General features: G+C 47.4%; 1 protein-coding gene across 4 annotated transcripts in view; it reads right to left on the bottom strand.

Annotated features, from left to right (window-relative positions):
• TPO (thyroid peroxidase) overlaps nucleotides 1-12,673 on the bottom strand; it is a 104,370-nt gene extending 91,697 nt beyond the window's left edge. Inside the window, exons 1-3 of one of the 4 annotated variants that reach the window (XM_003908223.5) lie at nucleotides 12,580-12,673; nucleotides 11,625-11,719; nucleotides 4,161-4,245 (exon numbers count right to left, since the gene is read on the bottom strand). In XM_003908223.5, the coding sequence (XP_003908272.4) occupies nucleotides 4,161-4,245; nucleotides 11,625-11,718 (179 nt within the window). In that variant the 5' untranslated portion in view covers nucleotide 11,719; nucleotides 12,580-12,673. The remainder of the gene's footprint in view (nucleotides 1-4,160; nucleotides 4,246-11,624; nucleotides 11,720-12,579) is intronic. The other 3 variants (XM_031654900.1, XM_031654899.1, XM_031654901.1) reach the window with 3 other exon arrangements.
• Between the last annotated feature and the right edge of the window lie 1,311 nt (nucleotides 12,674-13,984).

The raw sequence follows: 13,984 nt of genomic DNA, 5'->3' as shown, positions 1-13,984 counted from the left end.
ACATACAAATGCATGCGATATTTAACTTAAAATATACAATATATGTGTTTTAGATCTGCTGACATGTTTGTAAAAGGTAGTATATAGTCATGAACTTTGAGGACACTGAGATTGTAGCCACTTATAACTAACACGTTAGCCAGCCACAGTTCATGGATGCCAGCCGAAGACAGGAGACTCCTGGCCCAGACGCAAGTGACATTGTCAGTCGCAGCAGCTGCGGCAGAGCCAGAGCGTAGGCACCTGTGCAGGTTCCCCAGGACTCGCCATGGTAGAGAGGATAGCAACCCTCCCAAAACGCATGCTTTCCTTGCAGACATTTATCTAAAATCTATCTGAGCAAGACATTTGGTTAACAGGAAGAATGAGAATTCTCTGGAGATCTGAAGGCCAAGGGTGCTCCTTTTGAGGAAATCTACTCCTGCCTCCTAGAACAACACCTGCACCCACTCGAGGGCTCACTGTCTCATCCCTTCTTTTGCCTGGCACCCATGGGACAACACAATCAGGACCCAAAATAGGTATATCAGGAAAGCAGCGGTCTGGGAAACTGATCTCAGCTCCTGAGCGTGACCTGGAGGGGTCTGGGAAACTGATCCCAGCTCCTGAGCGTGACCTGGAGGGTATCGCCTAGCAGGTCCCCTGGGTGGGTCCCCAGGCCACGTTGCCCACATCAGCCCTTCCCGTCCCTGCAGCTGCCGTGAAGCTCAGAGGTCTCTCCCTCGCTGGCTGGTCACTTTCCCATCATGTCCACTTTCTGCAGAGCCCAGCCTGCAGGCAGCTCATTCAGAAGAGCCTGGAGAGGTGCTTCAACCCCCACAACAAGCCACAGTCTGCTCTGTTCATCTGCTGCTATTTCCCAGGGGCCGCAGCCATGGCTCATTCCGGACACAGACGCAATCTGCAGCCCAGGTCAGGGCTGCATGTTACTTTAAGACCTCAGCTTCAGAACATAAGCAAGGTATTACTAGGTGACACTTGCAGGCTCTTAACTGCAGCAAAATATCTGAAAATCAAACTCAAATTAGGGGAACTTTGACTCTAGCTGGTTTTGCATTCTTAAGGTGAAGAGCCCACACAGAGCCATGCATCATATGTGTGTTCCCACGAATTCTGCGGATCGCTCTTGGTTCGGGGACACCTTCCAGTAGCTTCATTTGATTAAATAATAACACTCCTTTAGCTGTTCTGTCTGGCACCCCAGGAATGCCCAGAGCGTTCCACTGTGAACAGTAAACAGACTAAAATGGTATCACTAATCTAGGTGCAGATATTCCAGGCTGAATATACCCTGGACCTCACAGTGAACTGTGAATACTGGAAATGGTCCCTGAATGCTAAAAAGGAATGAGTTTACTGCTCAAGGAATGTGAGCCTGGACAGACCCTGGGGTGAGTAACTGAGACTGATGGGAACATTTGGTTTCTCGGCCTCTGGTCTACTGGACCCAGAGCCTCATGCAGACACTTCTTCCATCTATGCCGAAATTATAAAATTACGAAGTGCAGAAAGGAAGGGAGTTGCTCCCACTCTCATGGCAGGTGGAGGGGGCAGATCTGCAGTGCCCGCCCTCTGCCATGGTGGGAGAAAAGCACACTGCCCTGTCCAAGGGGTGCCTGCCAGGTCGAAGGCACACTCACCCCCACCCCCACACACTCATGGGGCACACTCACCCCTGCCCCCACACTACCAGCCACACCTGGCCAGGTGGCCCAGACACAATGGATGGGCAGATCCTGCCCCTGCCTGTCTCCCTCACAGGGTCTGACTGCTGCAGGTGAACCTGGTTGCTGATGCAGCCTGGGCCACAGGCCTGGGAACCCGCCGCTGCCTCCCTGGAGGTTGTATCTTCCTCCAGAATACACTGCACATTCTCCAGATTCTCCAGTCAAACAGGGGTGCTCTTCCCCAGAGCCCGGGCGGGCACGCTCACCGCACAGCGTAAAGATCCGGGTCCCAAGGCACAGGGCCCCCCTCCTCAGACGCAGCCCCTCCTGTGTGCAGCCTGCCCTGGTCTCCTTTCCATTGCTCTGTGGGAGCTGGTCTCAGGGAACAAGTGCAAACACTAAAACTCTGACTCCATCTACCTCGGGAGCACAGTCCTTTGTCCCTGGCCCCGTGCTATCCAGGTAAGCGAAGTGATGAGTGAGGGGGTAGGGGGTCTCAGAGGCTCCCTTTTTGTAAACACTTTCATGGGCAGGCTCTGTGCTTTCCTATCACTTTCCAAAAGCCTGGGGCCATACCACTGCCCATGAGTGAGTGGAAGAAATGACTTAGGCACACTCTAGCTTCTGATATTATTATTTAGAGAAGTTTTTTTTTTTTTTTCCTTTTCGGCTCTAAAGTAACTAGATGTGTTTTGAAGGATAAAAGTATTTTATTATTATTAAAACTTTTACTCAAAGTCAGTTCTCTAACCAACCAACCATCGTATTTCCTGATGATCCGTAATAAATTAATCCCTAAATGAGGTGTCCCCTTCAGGTATCTGTCTTTACAGAAGGAGCACGGACTTCTGAGAATATGAAACGATCTAACTCATCTCTGTATCCCGGCATCCAGAACAATGACTGTTCCACAGTAGAAACAGTATTTCTTAAGGAAAGAAACATAGTTGGAATAGGTGTAGAGTGTATTTTTTGAGCGATATCAAAAGGCAAATTTTTCCAATAGTGTCCCCAGCTGACATCTCTCCTGGGCTTCCCTCACTCTAATGCATCCTTAGGATCAAGGCATTGATTTCAAAAGGGTCCTGTTAACATGTAATTTGTAAACCAAAAGTAAAATTCTAATGTCCTCGCCTAACCACCTGAGTGGACCCTGCCTCTCGGCCAAGAGCATTCCAAAGTTAGCCTGAAAAGCTGGTTCAGGCCGTGATGGAAGGTGGTGAGTCAGACACGCCTCCTTCTACCCCTCCAGCATCAACATCAACACAGACCTTAAGTCTGATAAGAAACATTCACGATCTCTTCTCTGTGAAGCTCATGAAACCCTGGCGTCCACAACCCCTTCACATCACCCAGACATTCCTTCCCACTGATGATAATTCTTTCAACTGATTTTTGCCAATCAGAAAACTGTTACATCTACTTATGACCCGGAGACTCCCCACCATGCAAATCTGACACGTTTTGACGGACGTCTTCTGTCTCTCTAAGATGTGTAAAAGCAAGCTGTGCCCCAGCCATCTTGGGCAGGTGTCCTCAGGACCTCCTGACACTGCGTTACAGGCACATCCTTAGCCTTGTTAAAATAAACGTTCTACACGGATTGAGATCTGCCTTAGATACTTGGGTTCACAAATTGTTACTGAGAGGGCAGCACACACTTCTTACTACGCACTTGGTATCCACCCCCACTGCCATGTCTTCCCAGGAATTCTTGTCCATTTTAGACTTACTAAAGTGTGCATGAGTTTGTGAGAAATAGTGGTTCTCTTTCTTTTCCCTTTGATTCAATTTTTAGAAAATAAATAATAATTTGTTTTCAGCCACTATGAACATTAAGGTATTTTTCTGGCTGGAATAATAGAAATTTGGAATAAATTAACTGCTGTCTTTTGATATTTTGTATCTTGAGAACTTATATAATTATTAGTCAACTTCCTACAAAATAATAAGCTTGGGAGGACAAACTGCTTTACAGGTTTGTTTTACTTTTCTTTTTCTAGACAGGTAATATGAGACCACAATATTCTTAATAGTGGTGTCTGTTATATAATTACAAATGCTAATTATTTCAAAAATGGAGGAGAGCCCCATTTAATTCTTTATCCTATGCCCCAGATTATGTTACAGTTACATCACACCACCAAAGATCTGGGATCTAGGTCTCCCTTTTCCTCTTTAATCTGTCCTAGTCCTTGAGGAGAGAGTCTGGTTTCACTATCAGGACATCAGCCTCTACTGTCTTTTAACCAGGATGTATGTAATTGCTGACTGGATCATGGTGCTTTTCCTCTGTGTCTTGCTAAAGAAAGAATTGGATATTAAATACCATTTCTATCCTCTGCTTGCACATGACACTGGGGAAGCAAATTAACAATGGGAAGCTTCAGGTTTTCATTTGCAATTGTGAATATTAGGCCACACGTGTGCAGATGTCGGGAAGGACGTGCCCGTAGGTGGCATTCGGGGCGGTGGCCCCTCCCCAGGGCTCACCTCTGCATCGTGGCGTACATGGCAGTGTCCACCAGCCGCTTGCTTTCCTCCAAGACGCTAGCGACACGAGACTCCTCAGGCTTTCCTACAGAAGAGAACACCACACAGTCAGAGCACAGTGACGGTTCGGGGATTCACTGACAGGAACACCACACAGTCAGAGCACAGTGACGGTTCGGGGATTCACTGACGGTGTTGCTTTGTCGCTCAAGCCCATCTGGCTGTGGTGATGCCCACGTGGTTTCCAGGGCAGGCAGGTGACCAGGTCCACGGGAGGCTTCTCCTCCACGGGCCTTCACTTCCTTGCTACGGAGGAGCGTCCATCCCCCTGCATGGAGCTGCCTGGAGAATGGGATGAGAGAGCTGCTCACCTAATTTCTCACTTGTCCAAACCACTTCAAATGATTCTGAATAACTTTCATTCTGAACATTTATCACTGGTTACCTGAGCTAGTGGTAAAGTTGATAATAATTTGCCTATCTTAATTTGTGTACTTAATAAAAGATAAAATAATTCCAATATACCAGCAGTTTCCAATGAAAACACTCCTGTGTTATTTGTTTTAGCACCTGGAATGTTTAAGAGGTTAAAATCCCATTTCTGGATAACAACATGAAGTTCCAGACGGGTAACAGGAAGATGGCAAGTGCTTCCAGCCATGTTCACACGTCAGTCCTGTCACTAAATTCACCTGTGTAGCATCAATACTCCACCAAAGGAATGCGTTGGTTCCTAAAAGCAAATAGAAGTCCCTGAAGGGGACACCAGGCTCTCCCCACGGCCCAACGTGGCACCTGCAAGAGGTTGGCCCAGGAGAGGCGCCTGCACGAGGTCAGTCCAGGACAGGCGACTGCAGCGCCTCTCAAGGCTTCAGCCCCAAGTGCCTTCCATGCTCATCCCTACCCAAGGAGCACACAAATTCCCCACCATCCCTTCTTCCTGCTCACTCTGCCCTGCTCCGTCTGTTCCGTTGTCTACCCAGTTTCTTACAGTGTTACAACAAAGTTAAGAAAACCTCCATGATGGATCTCTCTTGGGTTCTGGGATGAGTAACCAGTGGTTAAGCACTTGGGGCAGAGGGTGACCTCTCAGGGTTGGGCAGAGAGCAACGAACAGAGCCCCCCGGTGTGGGGCTCCCTGGAGCCAGGGCAGGAGGGAGGGGGGGCACCCAGCATGGGCTCACAGCTCCACCAGGGCCCCGCAGCACGGTCGTCAGAGCTGCGGGCTCTGGGTGTGGAGTCTGAACAGGGGACCCGGTTTCGCGCCAGCATGTGCATGCTTGGGAAAGTGCGATGGGGAACGGATGCCAGTGGGAGTCAGTAGGAGCCGAAAAAGGAGGGGCGGCCTGGGCATCGCAGGACCAGTGGCAGGTGTGGACCTCAAGGACCAGCATTCTGGGCTTTATGGAGATTTCTTTCAGCTCTCAAGAGCAAGGGAACCTCCTATTCCCACAAAAGCTTGAGATATAAGACACTTGGAATTTTCGTTTATTTTCCTCGTATTTCCTTCTAAACCCACTGCAACTGCCTGGGCAACTCAACTCACATTTAGTATTCTGAGGTCAGTCACGGCCGCTTACTTGCCAAACACAGTAACCACCCCCCAGGACTCTGGTGCTTTTGGGATGTTGCCGGCATTCTTAGGTGGCAGAGGGGTGACGGCCATGAGCTCTGGAGTGAGACAAATCAATCTCCGAGTGACGCAGCAGACCACCTCACCTGGCGCGGCTTTCTCTCCTAGCGGCAGAGTTACATGGCAGGATCGTTCTAGAGAGAAGTTTGCACGGCTTTTGGCTGAGGGCCTGGCAAGTGCGCAGAGTTACGTCTTAGGATGGTTTTAGAGAGAAGTTTGCACGGCTTTTGGCTGAGGGCCTGGCAAGCCTCAGTGCTCCCGGCCATCGTGTCTTCTGGTTTCAGTTTCTGGCCGCTCCCTCTCTCAGCCTCGGTCACCGTGGCTCTCTTCCTTCCACGGTCCCCCGTGAATGTCACCGCGGGTGCATTTCTGGCTCCTCTGATCTCACCCTCCTTTCATCCTCACCCAAATGCCCGTTTTCAACTTGAACTTCTCTCCCGAGTCACGTCATCCTCCTCTGCTCCCCACTGGGGCGAATTAACAGCCTGAAATAACCACCCTGCCAGCTCAGGTCCCCAAGCCAGAAACCCAGCCACGGCTTTCCTTGCCTTTCATTCGCCATGTTGTGCTGATTTCCCCATAATATCTCTGGTAGAACGTTCTGCTCCTGCCTGGCCCTTGCCAGTCTCCCTTTCTACTGCCTTAGTAGAAGGAGCTCTCGACTGTCTCCGGCACTGATCTCTCCCCCAGCCTTCTGTCCCTCCTGCTGTCACCCAAGTGACCTTTCCAAAACAAGGCCTGCTTGTGCCTGTGCCTTTGATGAAAGCATCTGAAGGCTCCTGATGCCCACGGAATTGCGTGCAGGTCCTCCTCAGAATCCAGGACTTCCACAACCCGCCCAAGACCCATCTCCATGTTGCAGAGCTGTGGATGTAAAACGCAATTTATCCTTCATCTCATGAAATTGTCAATCTCAAGCTCCCAGGTCTTCCTTTATGAAATTTTGATCCTGCTGATCTTTAGGTACCAGAAAAACAAATTAGCTCTGTCACTCACACCACCTGTGTTTATGCATCCTGTCACTGAGAGTTTCTTCAGGGCTCTGCAAATTTCTACGCTATTCACGGCCAAGACCAAAGGCTGGTTTTCAGCAGGCAACTTGACAAGTATTTAAGAATCAACTGATGAAATACAAAGAAACATGCTTATCTTTCCCTACTGTGCTTGGAAATGGCAGTTTCTAGAGAGATCATTCCTTGTTATTGACAAACATTAATATATTGTTATTTAAGTTTAACTGATCACATGTTGCTTAGTCTCTAGTTTCTTTTCTTATTGTGAAATATTTTACAAAATTAAAACATTTTTATAGGCTTGCAGATTATTAGTGTCTTTTAAGTTTCATAAAATAAATCCATTTTTGTATTGAAAACTCCCATCAGAGACACATAATTCTCATCAGATAGTCCTAAGTGTCTGCTGGAACCGGTGGTGTTTTCATTGCTTAGGTTAACTACTTCTTGGCTGAATAGAGGTAACTGACATCCATCCGTAGGGGAGGAAGAAACCTTTTCTCTCCCTGCATCTTAGGTTAATTTTCTGGGGCATTGTAAATTATACTGACAAAAGGCAGAGTCCCAAGAGGAAAACACACAGGGGTTATTAACCTGGTCTCCTGCTTCCACGAGGGAGCCCCCTGAGCGCCCCAAGATGGAAACTTGAACGGACAGTTAGAACTTGGCTGCACAGCCCCTCAACAAAAGGACAATCATTTTCCAAGAAGCTGCAAGACCAAAGCAAAGGGCTTTGAGCTCCCGGGAAACACATTGTGAGGAGGCCTCTCTGGGGCAGCTACAGGAAGGGACGCCGGGGCTGCAGAGGTTTGCCACACAGATGCCTCTGGGGCTGGTTCCAGGCTGAGGGCCTCGGGTCCCCCATGGTGATTTCTGTCCTTTCTGCTGGACAGAGAAAGGATTTATGTTCTACTTTTAGGCAAACAGAGGGAGGGCAGATGGCTTTTCCTTTATCTGCTGCTTCTCAGTTTCCATCAGCTCACGTTAGCTTTCCTGCCGCCAGGGAGCAGGGGTAGCTGGCTCTGACCCCCCTGCCATCGTTAGCTCTGCAGCTGCCCCTCCTTCCTCGGTTCCCAGCAATCCCAGGGAAGAGGCGTCGGATGCAAGGACTATAGACTTAGGGAGTCTGAACCTGAACTTTATTTTTTTCAGAACTGAACACTGAATTCTAGGGAGTCACGGGACTTAATTACTTGCTCTGGAGAAGCTGCCCACTGCTCTCCACCTGCGCCTTCTCCAGACTGCTCCTGCTCTGAGAGGTGCATGGCACGGTTCCCCCAAATTCTCCTTTATGCATATTCATATTGTTCATAAAAGAGGTGGGATTCAGGGACACATTCGGCAAGAACATACTATATTTCAGAAAGAAGGAAGTTGCCTTGTTCCAAAGGCTGTTTATGTAAAAAAAACCTATATATATATAAATACATATATATATTTATATGAAAGCCAAAATTCTTCTCCAAAACCCTAAGCCCCCAGGACCAGAGCTTTGCCCCTAATTCTAAGCGCTGGATTCCTGTTTAGAGTTGTATGTTGATTCTCACTTTAATCATTGCTATCTGTTGAAATTTAATGAACTGGAATAAGGTTTGCCAACTTTCCTTTTAAAACAAATTCACTCATTAGGCTAGCTTCCCAAATTTTCCCAGTCTGCAGGCAGCGCCTCTGCTTCCCGTTGTTCATTTGCATCTTGTTTTCTTTTAACAGCTATCACTTGTGGAACATTTGCCATAAAGATAATTGCACATAAATCTTGATTTTGCACAAATGCTGGAATGCCGCTCAGCCTGCAAGGGGATGAACACACAGGGCTCCGGTGATGAACACTCTGTTCAGGGTTTTAGAGGAGGGACTGGTAGCAAACTTCTCTTAGACAACAATGGTCATGCACAGACTTTGGAGGGAAAATGAAATCTTTTTCCAATTTCAAAGACTCTTATTACAGAATTTTCAGGTGCTGAAGTTTATTTCTCTTTGTGCTTTGACCCTAGGGGATCCTGCTCTGGATCAAGAGTCTCTCCTGCACCCACCCAGTCTGAGCACCGGCCGAGATCGTTCCCTTCTTATTCCACCTTCGTAAGGTTTACAGACAGGTTGATACAACCTAAACTCTATCCAGGACTGATGCTTTTCTTTCTCTCTCTGTTTTTTTTAGATAGATTCTCACCTTGTCACCTAGGCTGGAGTGCAGTGATGTGATCTCGACTCTGCAACCTCCACCTCCTGGGTTCAACTGATTCTTGTGCCTCGGCCTCCCAAGTAGCTGGGATGACAGGTGGGTACCACCACGTCCAGCTAGTTGTTATTTTTTTTTGCGTTTTTAGTAGAGATGGGGATTTGCCATGTTGGTCAGGCTGGTCTGGAACTCCTTCCTAGCCTCAAGTGATCTTCCTGCCTCAGCCTCCCAAAGTGTTGGGATTACAGATGTGAGTCAGGGCACTGGCCTGATACTTTTCACTGAGTACTTATCATCAAGCTTCAAGTATGAGGATGTGTGTTGGTTCTCTGTAAAGACCTGGGACTTGAGGCTGAGTGGCCACAGCCTTGCTGCTTCTGAGACTTCCAGACCTCTACGTTTTGATGCGTAAAAGGGGTGCCTGACACATAATGGGTGAGCCACCCACCAGGCAGGACCCCCCGGGACCCCCCGGGCACCATCTGCTTATGGTGACCATGTGTGGTCCAGGGAAGCCTGGATCCTCTTGGCCCTGCCACTGGCTGCTCTTTGGCTTGTCCTGCACAGAGGCTGGGGAGCAGGCCAAGGTTTTCGCTTCACATGGCTGTGAACACAGGTGACATAAACCCACACACAATCATCGGGTATCATCATTTTCCAAATGGATTTAAAGCTGCAAAACAACTATTAAAGGATAGAAAACTGAAGTGCTGTGAGACACACGTTTTTTCAGTAACTCATTTACATGTCAAGCAAATAATAAGTCAGCGTGGAAACATTGGAGGGGGCAGAACGATGTGCCCAGTGTGTGGCGTAGCCGTCAGCTGCCGTCCTGTGCACTCGCAACGTATCAACCAAAAGTTTAAGCAAAAGGAAAAGGTCAAATCTCTCAGAGATGGAAAAATAATTTTTAAAAACTGCTTTAGTAAAAGTTGTGGATATTGCATTCCTGATAGCTTTTTAAATGTGATTTTTTAAATTAAAAAACATGTTACAGAGTTTTAAATATTTCGTTGAACAGCTCCCATGTATAATGACTTGCTCATAACTAGCTCTTGATTTCTAACATATTTTACTTTGGTTTTTTTTTTTGAGACGGAGTCTCGCTCTGCCGCCCAGGCTGGAGAGCAGTGGCGTGATCTTGGCTCACTGCAAGCTCCACCTCCCAGGCTCACGCCATTCTCCTGCCTCAGCCTCCCGAACAGCTGGGACTACAGGCGCCCGCCACCGCGCCCGGCTAATTTTTTTTTGTATTTTTAGTAGAGACGGGGTTTCACCGTGGTCTCGATCTCCTGACCTTGTGATCCGCCCGCCTCAGCCTCCCAAAGTGCTGGGATTACAGGCATGAGCCACCGCGCCCAGCCTTTACTTTGGTTTTATACAACCAGGTCCTTAGTAAGTATGAAATAAAATAACAAATTAATTAATTTACAAACCATTGGCTGAACATCTAGCATGTTCTGGGTGATAGAGTGACTGATTTATTATTGGAAGATGCAAAATCACTTTTTCCTGAGGTTCTTTATATTGTGACTTGGTTTGTGTGTGTGTGTTTGCCAGGGCACTGCATTCGCTGCTGTAAATGGAGTATCTCATTCTTGCTCATGAATAACGATTGTGATGGGTAATTTTCCAGCGTTCTCCACTTGCAGGTGAGGGACAGGAATTGGGGGTGAGTAGCCCATCCTTGGGGCATGGATGGAAGCTGGCAGGGAGAGGCCCCACGGCTTCCCTGATCTCAGAGTGGGCAGTGACTGGCACGTCTTGGGAGCTGTGGAGGGAGAGTGCTTTAAGGAGTCTGCGAGTCTGTTATGGACTTCACTGCAGCTCCTAATATGATCTGTGAAGTCCTGAGATGCAGAAACATTGGGATAAAATGTGGCCCCCAGCAGAAGGCTGTGCACCGTGCTCGCAGGGAGCTGTCAGGACTGTGTCCAGAGGCCCAGGGACCCTGCACTACAGACAAGGTGTCACCTGCTCCAGGGGCCCCGGGACTGTGTCCAGAGGCCCAGGGACCTGCCCAGTGAGGTGTCACCTGCTCCAGGTGTCTCAGGACTGTGTCCAGAGGCCCAGGGACCTGCCCAGTGAGGTGTCACCCGCTCGCGGGGCCAGGAGTGTCTGTGGGATGAAACGTCCAGACAAACGCTCCTGCAGTGTTCGCTCCAGTGAAACCTGTTCTCAGGGTTTGGGACTTCATTTATTTTATCAAAAGAAAAGCAAAGAGTTTGATCTGTGATTATTTTAACCACTGCATCTCAGTAGCTTTCTTAACTTGTTTTCACATAGCAGCACACTGATTCCAGAAAATACATCACAGAAGTTATTTAAGAAAAAATGATTCTGTAGCAAAGGAAGAAAAACACTCCCAAAGAATTTTTTTTTTTCAAATATATGAATAGGTAAAAGTGAAAATTTTCTATTGTGTTATCCAAGGAAAATCAGCTCTTTTTAAAAGAAAGAAATGTGCAGTATTTTAATCCTTCTAAAATCAAGAATTACAATTTTTTTTCTAAGCATAACAAAGCATACGCTACAGGCGCCTAAACTGACTCTCGGGAGCTACCATCATGCCGTCTATTTCAGTAAGTGTGAAAAATAACTTTATAAGGCCAGAAGACCACAATGTATTTGCTACTTACCCCAAAGGAGTTCTTTGCCTCTTGAGATGAAAGGGAAGAAGGCTTCTGTGCAGGCCATAATCAGCGTGACAGCCAGGACAGCCCGCGCTCTCATTCTAAAATTAAGGGAAGGAAATAGAGTATGCAACATAAGCACCGATGAGGCCACGAGAACCACTGTGTCTGCGTCTCCTTGCTGAGAGGCTCCCGCCGCTGACTCCACACAGCCTCTACCGCGGTGAGTGACCCTCACAGGCCTGGGGTCTGCGAGGCCAGAGCCGCCCTTCATGTCAGGAGGTGCACAGAAGCTGCAGTGCTGAGCAGGCCTCCCCAGGTCCTGATTATTCACAAACAGAATTTTTATGTTTGGCAGCTCCAGTTGCCAAAATATCTCAGTAACAACCTATTTAAATTTTTGGTAACGTCAAATAATATAACATTACTGGGAATAATTATTGGGAATGAAAAAAATCTGTTTCCCCTAATGTATCTATCTGGCAAAAAGTGAATACTATTAGAAATCTAGCCTTTATAAAAGTGAGAAATAAAACCCCTAAATGCCTATTGAATTTCTTAAAGCATTCTTATGTCCATAAAATGATTTCAGAATTATAGTTGTTAAGACAAAACAGAAGATTCAAAATTTGTCATTTCTACTTTCAAATCCTGTTTTTTTTCTCTTAGGCTTTCTGTGACTATTTTTGAGCCACTAATTTCGTTAAGCAGGATAGCACCAGTGAGTCCGTGCTGGCGGGAATGTGTCTCCACAGACGATGATCTAGGAATTGACCCTACGGGACCCACATGTTCCAGCGGAGGTCATTGCAAACAGCACTCATCAGTCAGTCAGTCCGCCTTGCTGGGAGACGCCACCCGCACCTGCCATAATGGCCCAAATTACAGCCTCTCTTGGACCAGTTTACAAGTTCCAGTGATGGATTTCTCTTAGAAAATGGAAAAATAAAAATTTTACAACCTGACCTTTTTTCTCTTCTCAGCCAACTGCACTGTTGGGCACTTTCTGCGGCTGTAACTCTTCTGAAATGAGCGCCTCAATTGCCTTCCAGGGACTTGGTTACCCGCCTTATAAACCGACTCCACGCTCTGATACCCCATTAAGATGCTAGGAAGTGGAGTGGCGCCCGTTCTTCGTGGGAACAGAATGTCTATGGGCTTTGTTGTGTTTGCACCAGGCTTCTTGTGTGTCCTGACTGGTCAGAAACAAACTGCCATGTCATCGGGGTGCACATGTGGTCCAACCTCTGGCCGTATGAGTTAGGAAGAAGAGGGGAAAAAATTATACAGGGAGAAAGAATAAACCAACCAAATCCAACCTTGTGACACTCGCATTTTCCTCCCTGTTACTTTCGCAGTTAAATACCCTGTGAAAAAGGGGCTGTTAATCTCCCAAGGACTGGGTTGGGTGCAGCTCCCGGGCCCACCGATGACTCGCTCTACAACTCTGAGCCTGTTGCTTTCTGTCCCTGAAAACCAGTTTTCTTATCATTAAGAGGTGAATAAACTACACTTTTTCCCAATTTGTTGAGGTGAAAAATGAGCACAGTCTAGCGTGTGTTCACCAGCACACAGACATTCTCCCCTTAATCCACATCACACACCCATCAAAAGAGTCCCCACAAAGACAGAGAAACCCGGTAGGAAGGTCACCACAATTGCATTCTCAACACTGGGAGATGACGTGTCTTCGCAGTTGATCTGCTTTCAGGCTGTATCTCATCATGAAAATGATAAAATAACATGTGTCTTCAATGACTCGCTCCTGAGACTCTGAGCCTCTTCGTGCCCCCGGAAGTCCTTTGGGTTTCTGCTTTGTGAAAATCATCTTAATCTTTCTCCTCTCTTTCCCCCTCTCCAAATGTGACTGATGCTTCCTCTAGGTAATTTGAAAGTAAATGCTAAAACATGATGCAAAGGCTTCCAAATATTAGTCTGTTTGTTAGAAGATCTTCTGAACCCTAAGAATGTGATGATTTGCCTTTAAAAGAACATTCTCCCCTCAATCACCATCACGCACCCATAAAATGGGTGAAGATAACAAATGAGTTAGACAAGCTCTGAAAAGCAGGGAGATCAGTCAACAGTGATATAATCCCTCCATGCACCCTGAGCATGGTCACTAGGAGGGTGGGGTTTGGACAGAGAGGAAGGACCAGACTTGGTGGCCCGTTAAGGAGGATTCCATGGCTCAATGACGAGTTATTGTTGGGAACAGAAGAAAAGCAGAGCCTCTGAAGATTCAGCCATTCTTGGTTTGATGCCTGAGCAAGTGAAAATCTCATGTACTGATCCTAGGAAGGCCAGAGAAGAAGGCAGACTGGCTATGAAAAGCAAAGTGGGAGCAGGCTCAGGCTTGGAATTGT

Source organism: Papio anubis, chromosome 14, assembly GCF_008728515.1.
Source record: "Papio anubis isolate 15944 chromosome 14, Panubis1.0, whole genome shotgun sequence".
Classification (NCBI taxonomy): domain Eukaryota; kingdom Metazoa; phylum Chordata; class Mammalia; order Primates; family Cercopithecidae; genus Papio; species Papio anubis.
This window is presented reverse-complemented; position numbering and strand designations above follow the sequence as displayed.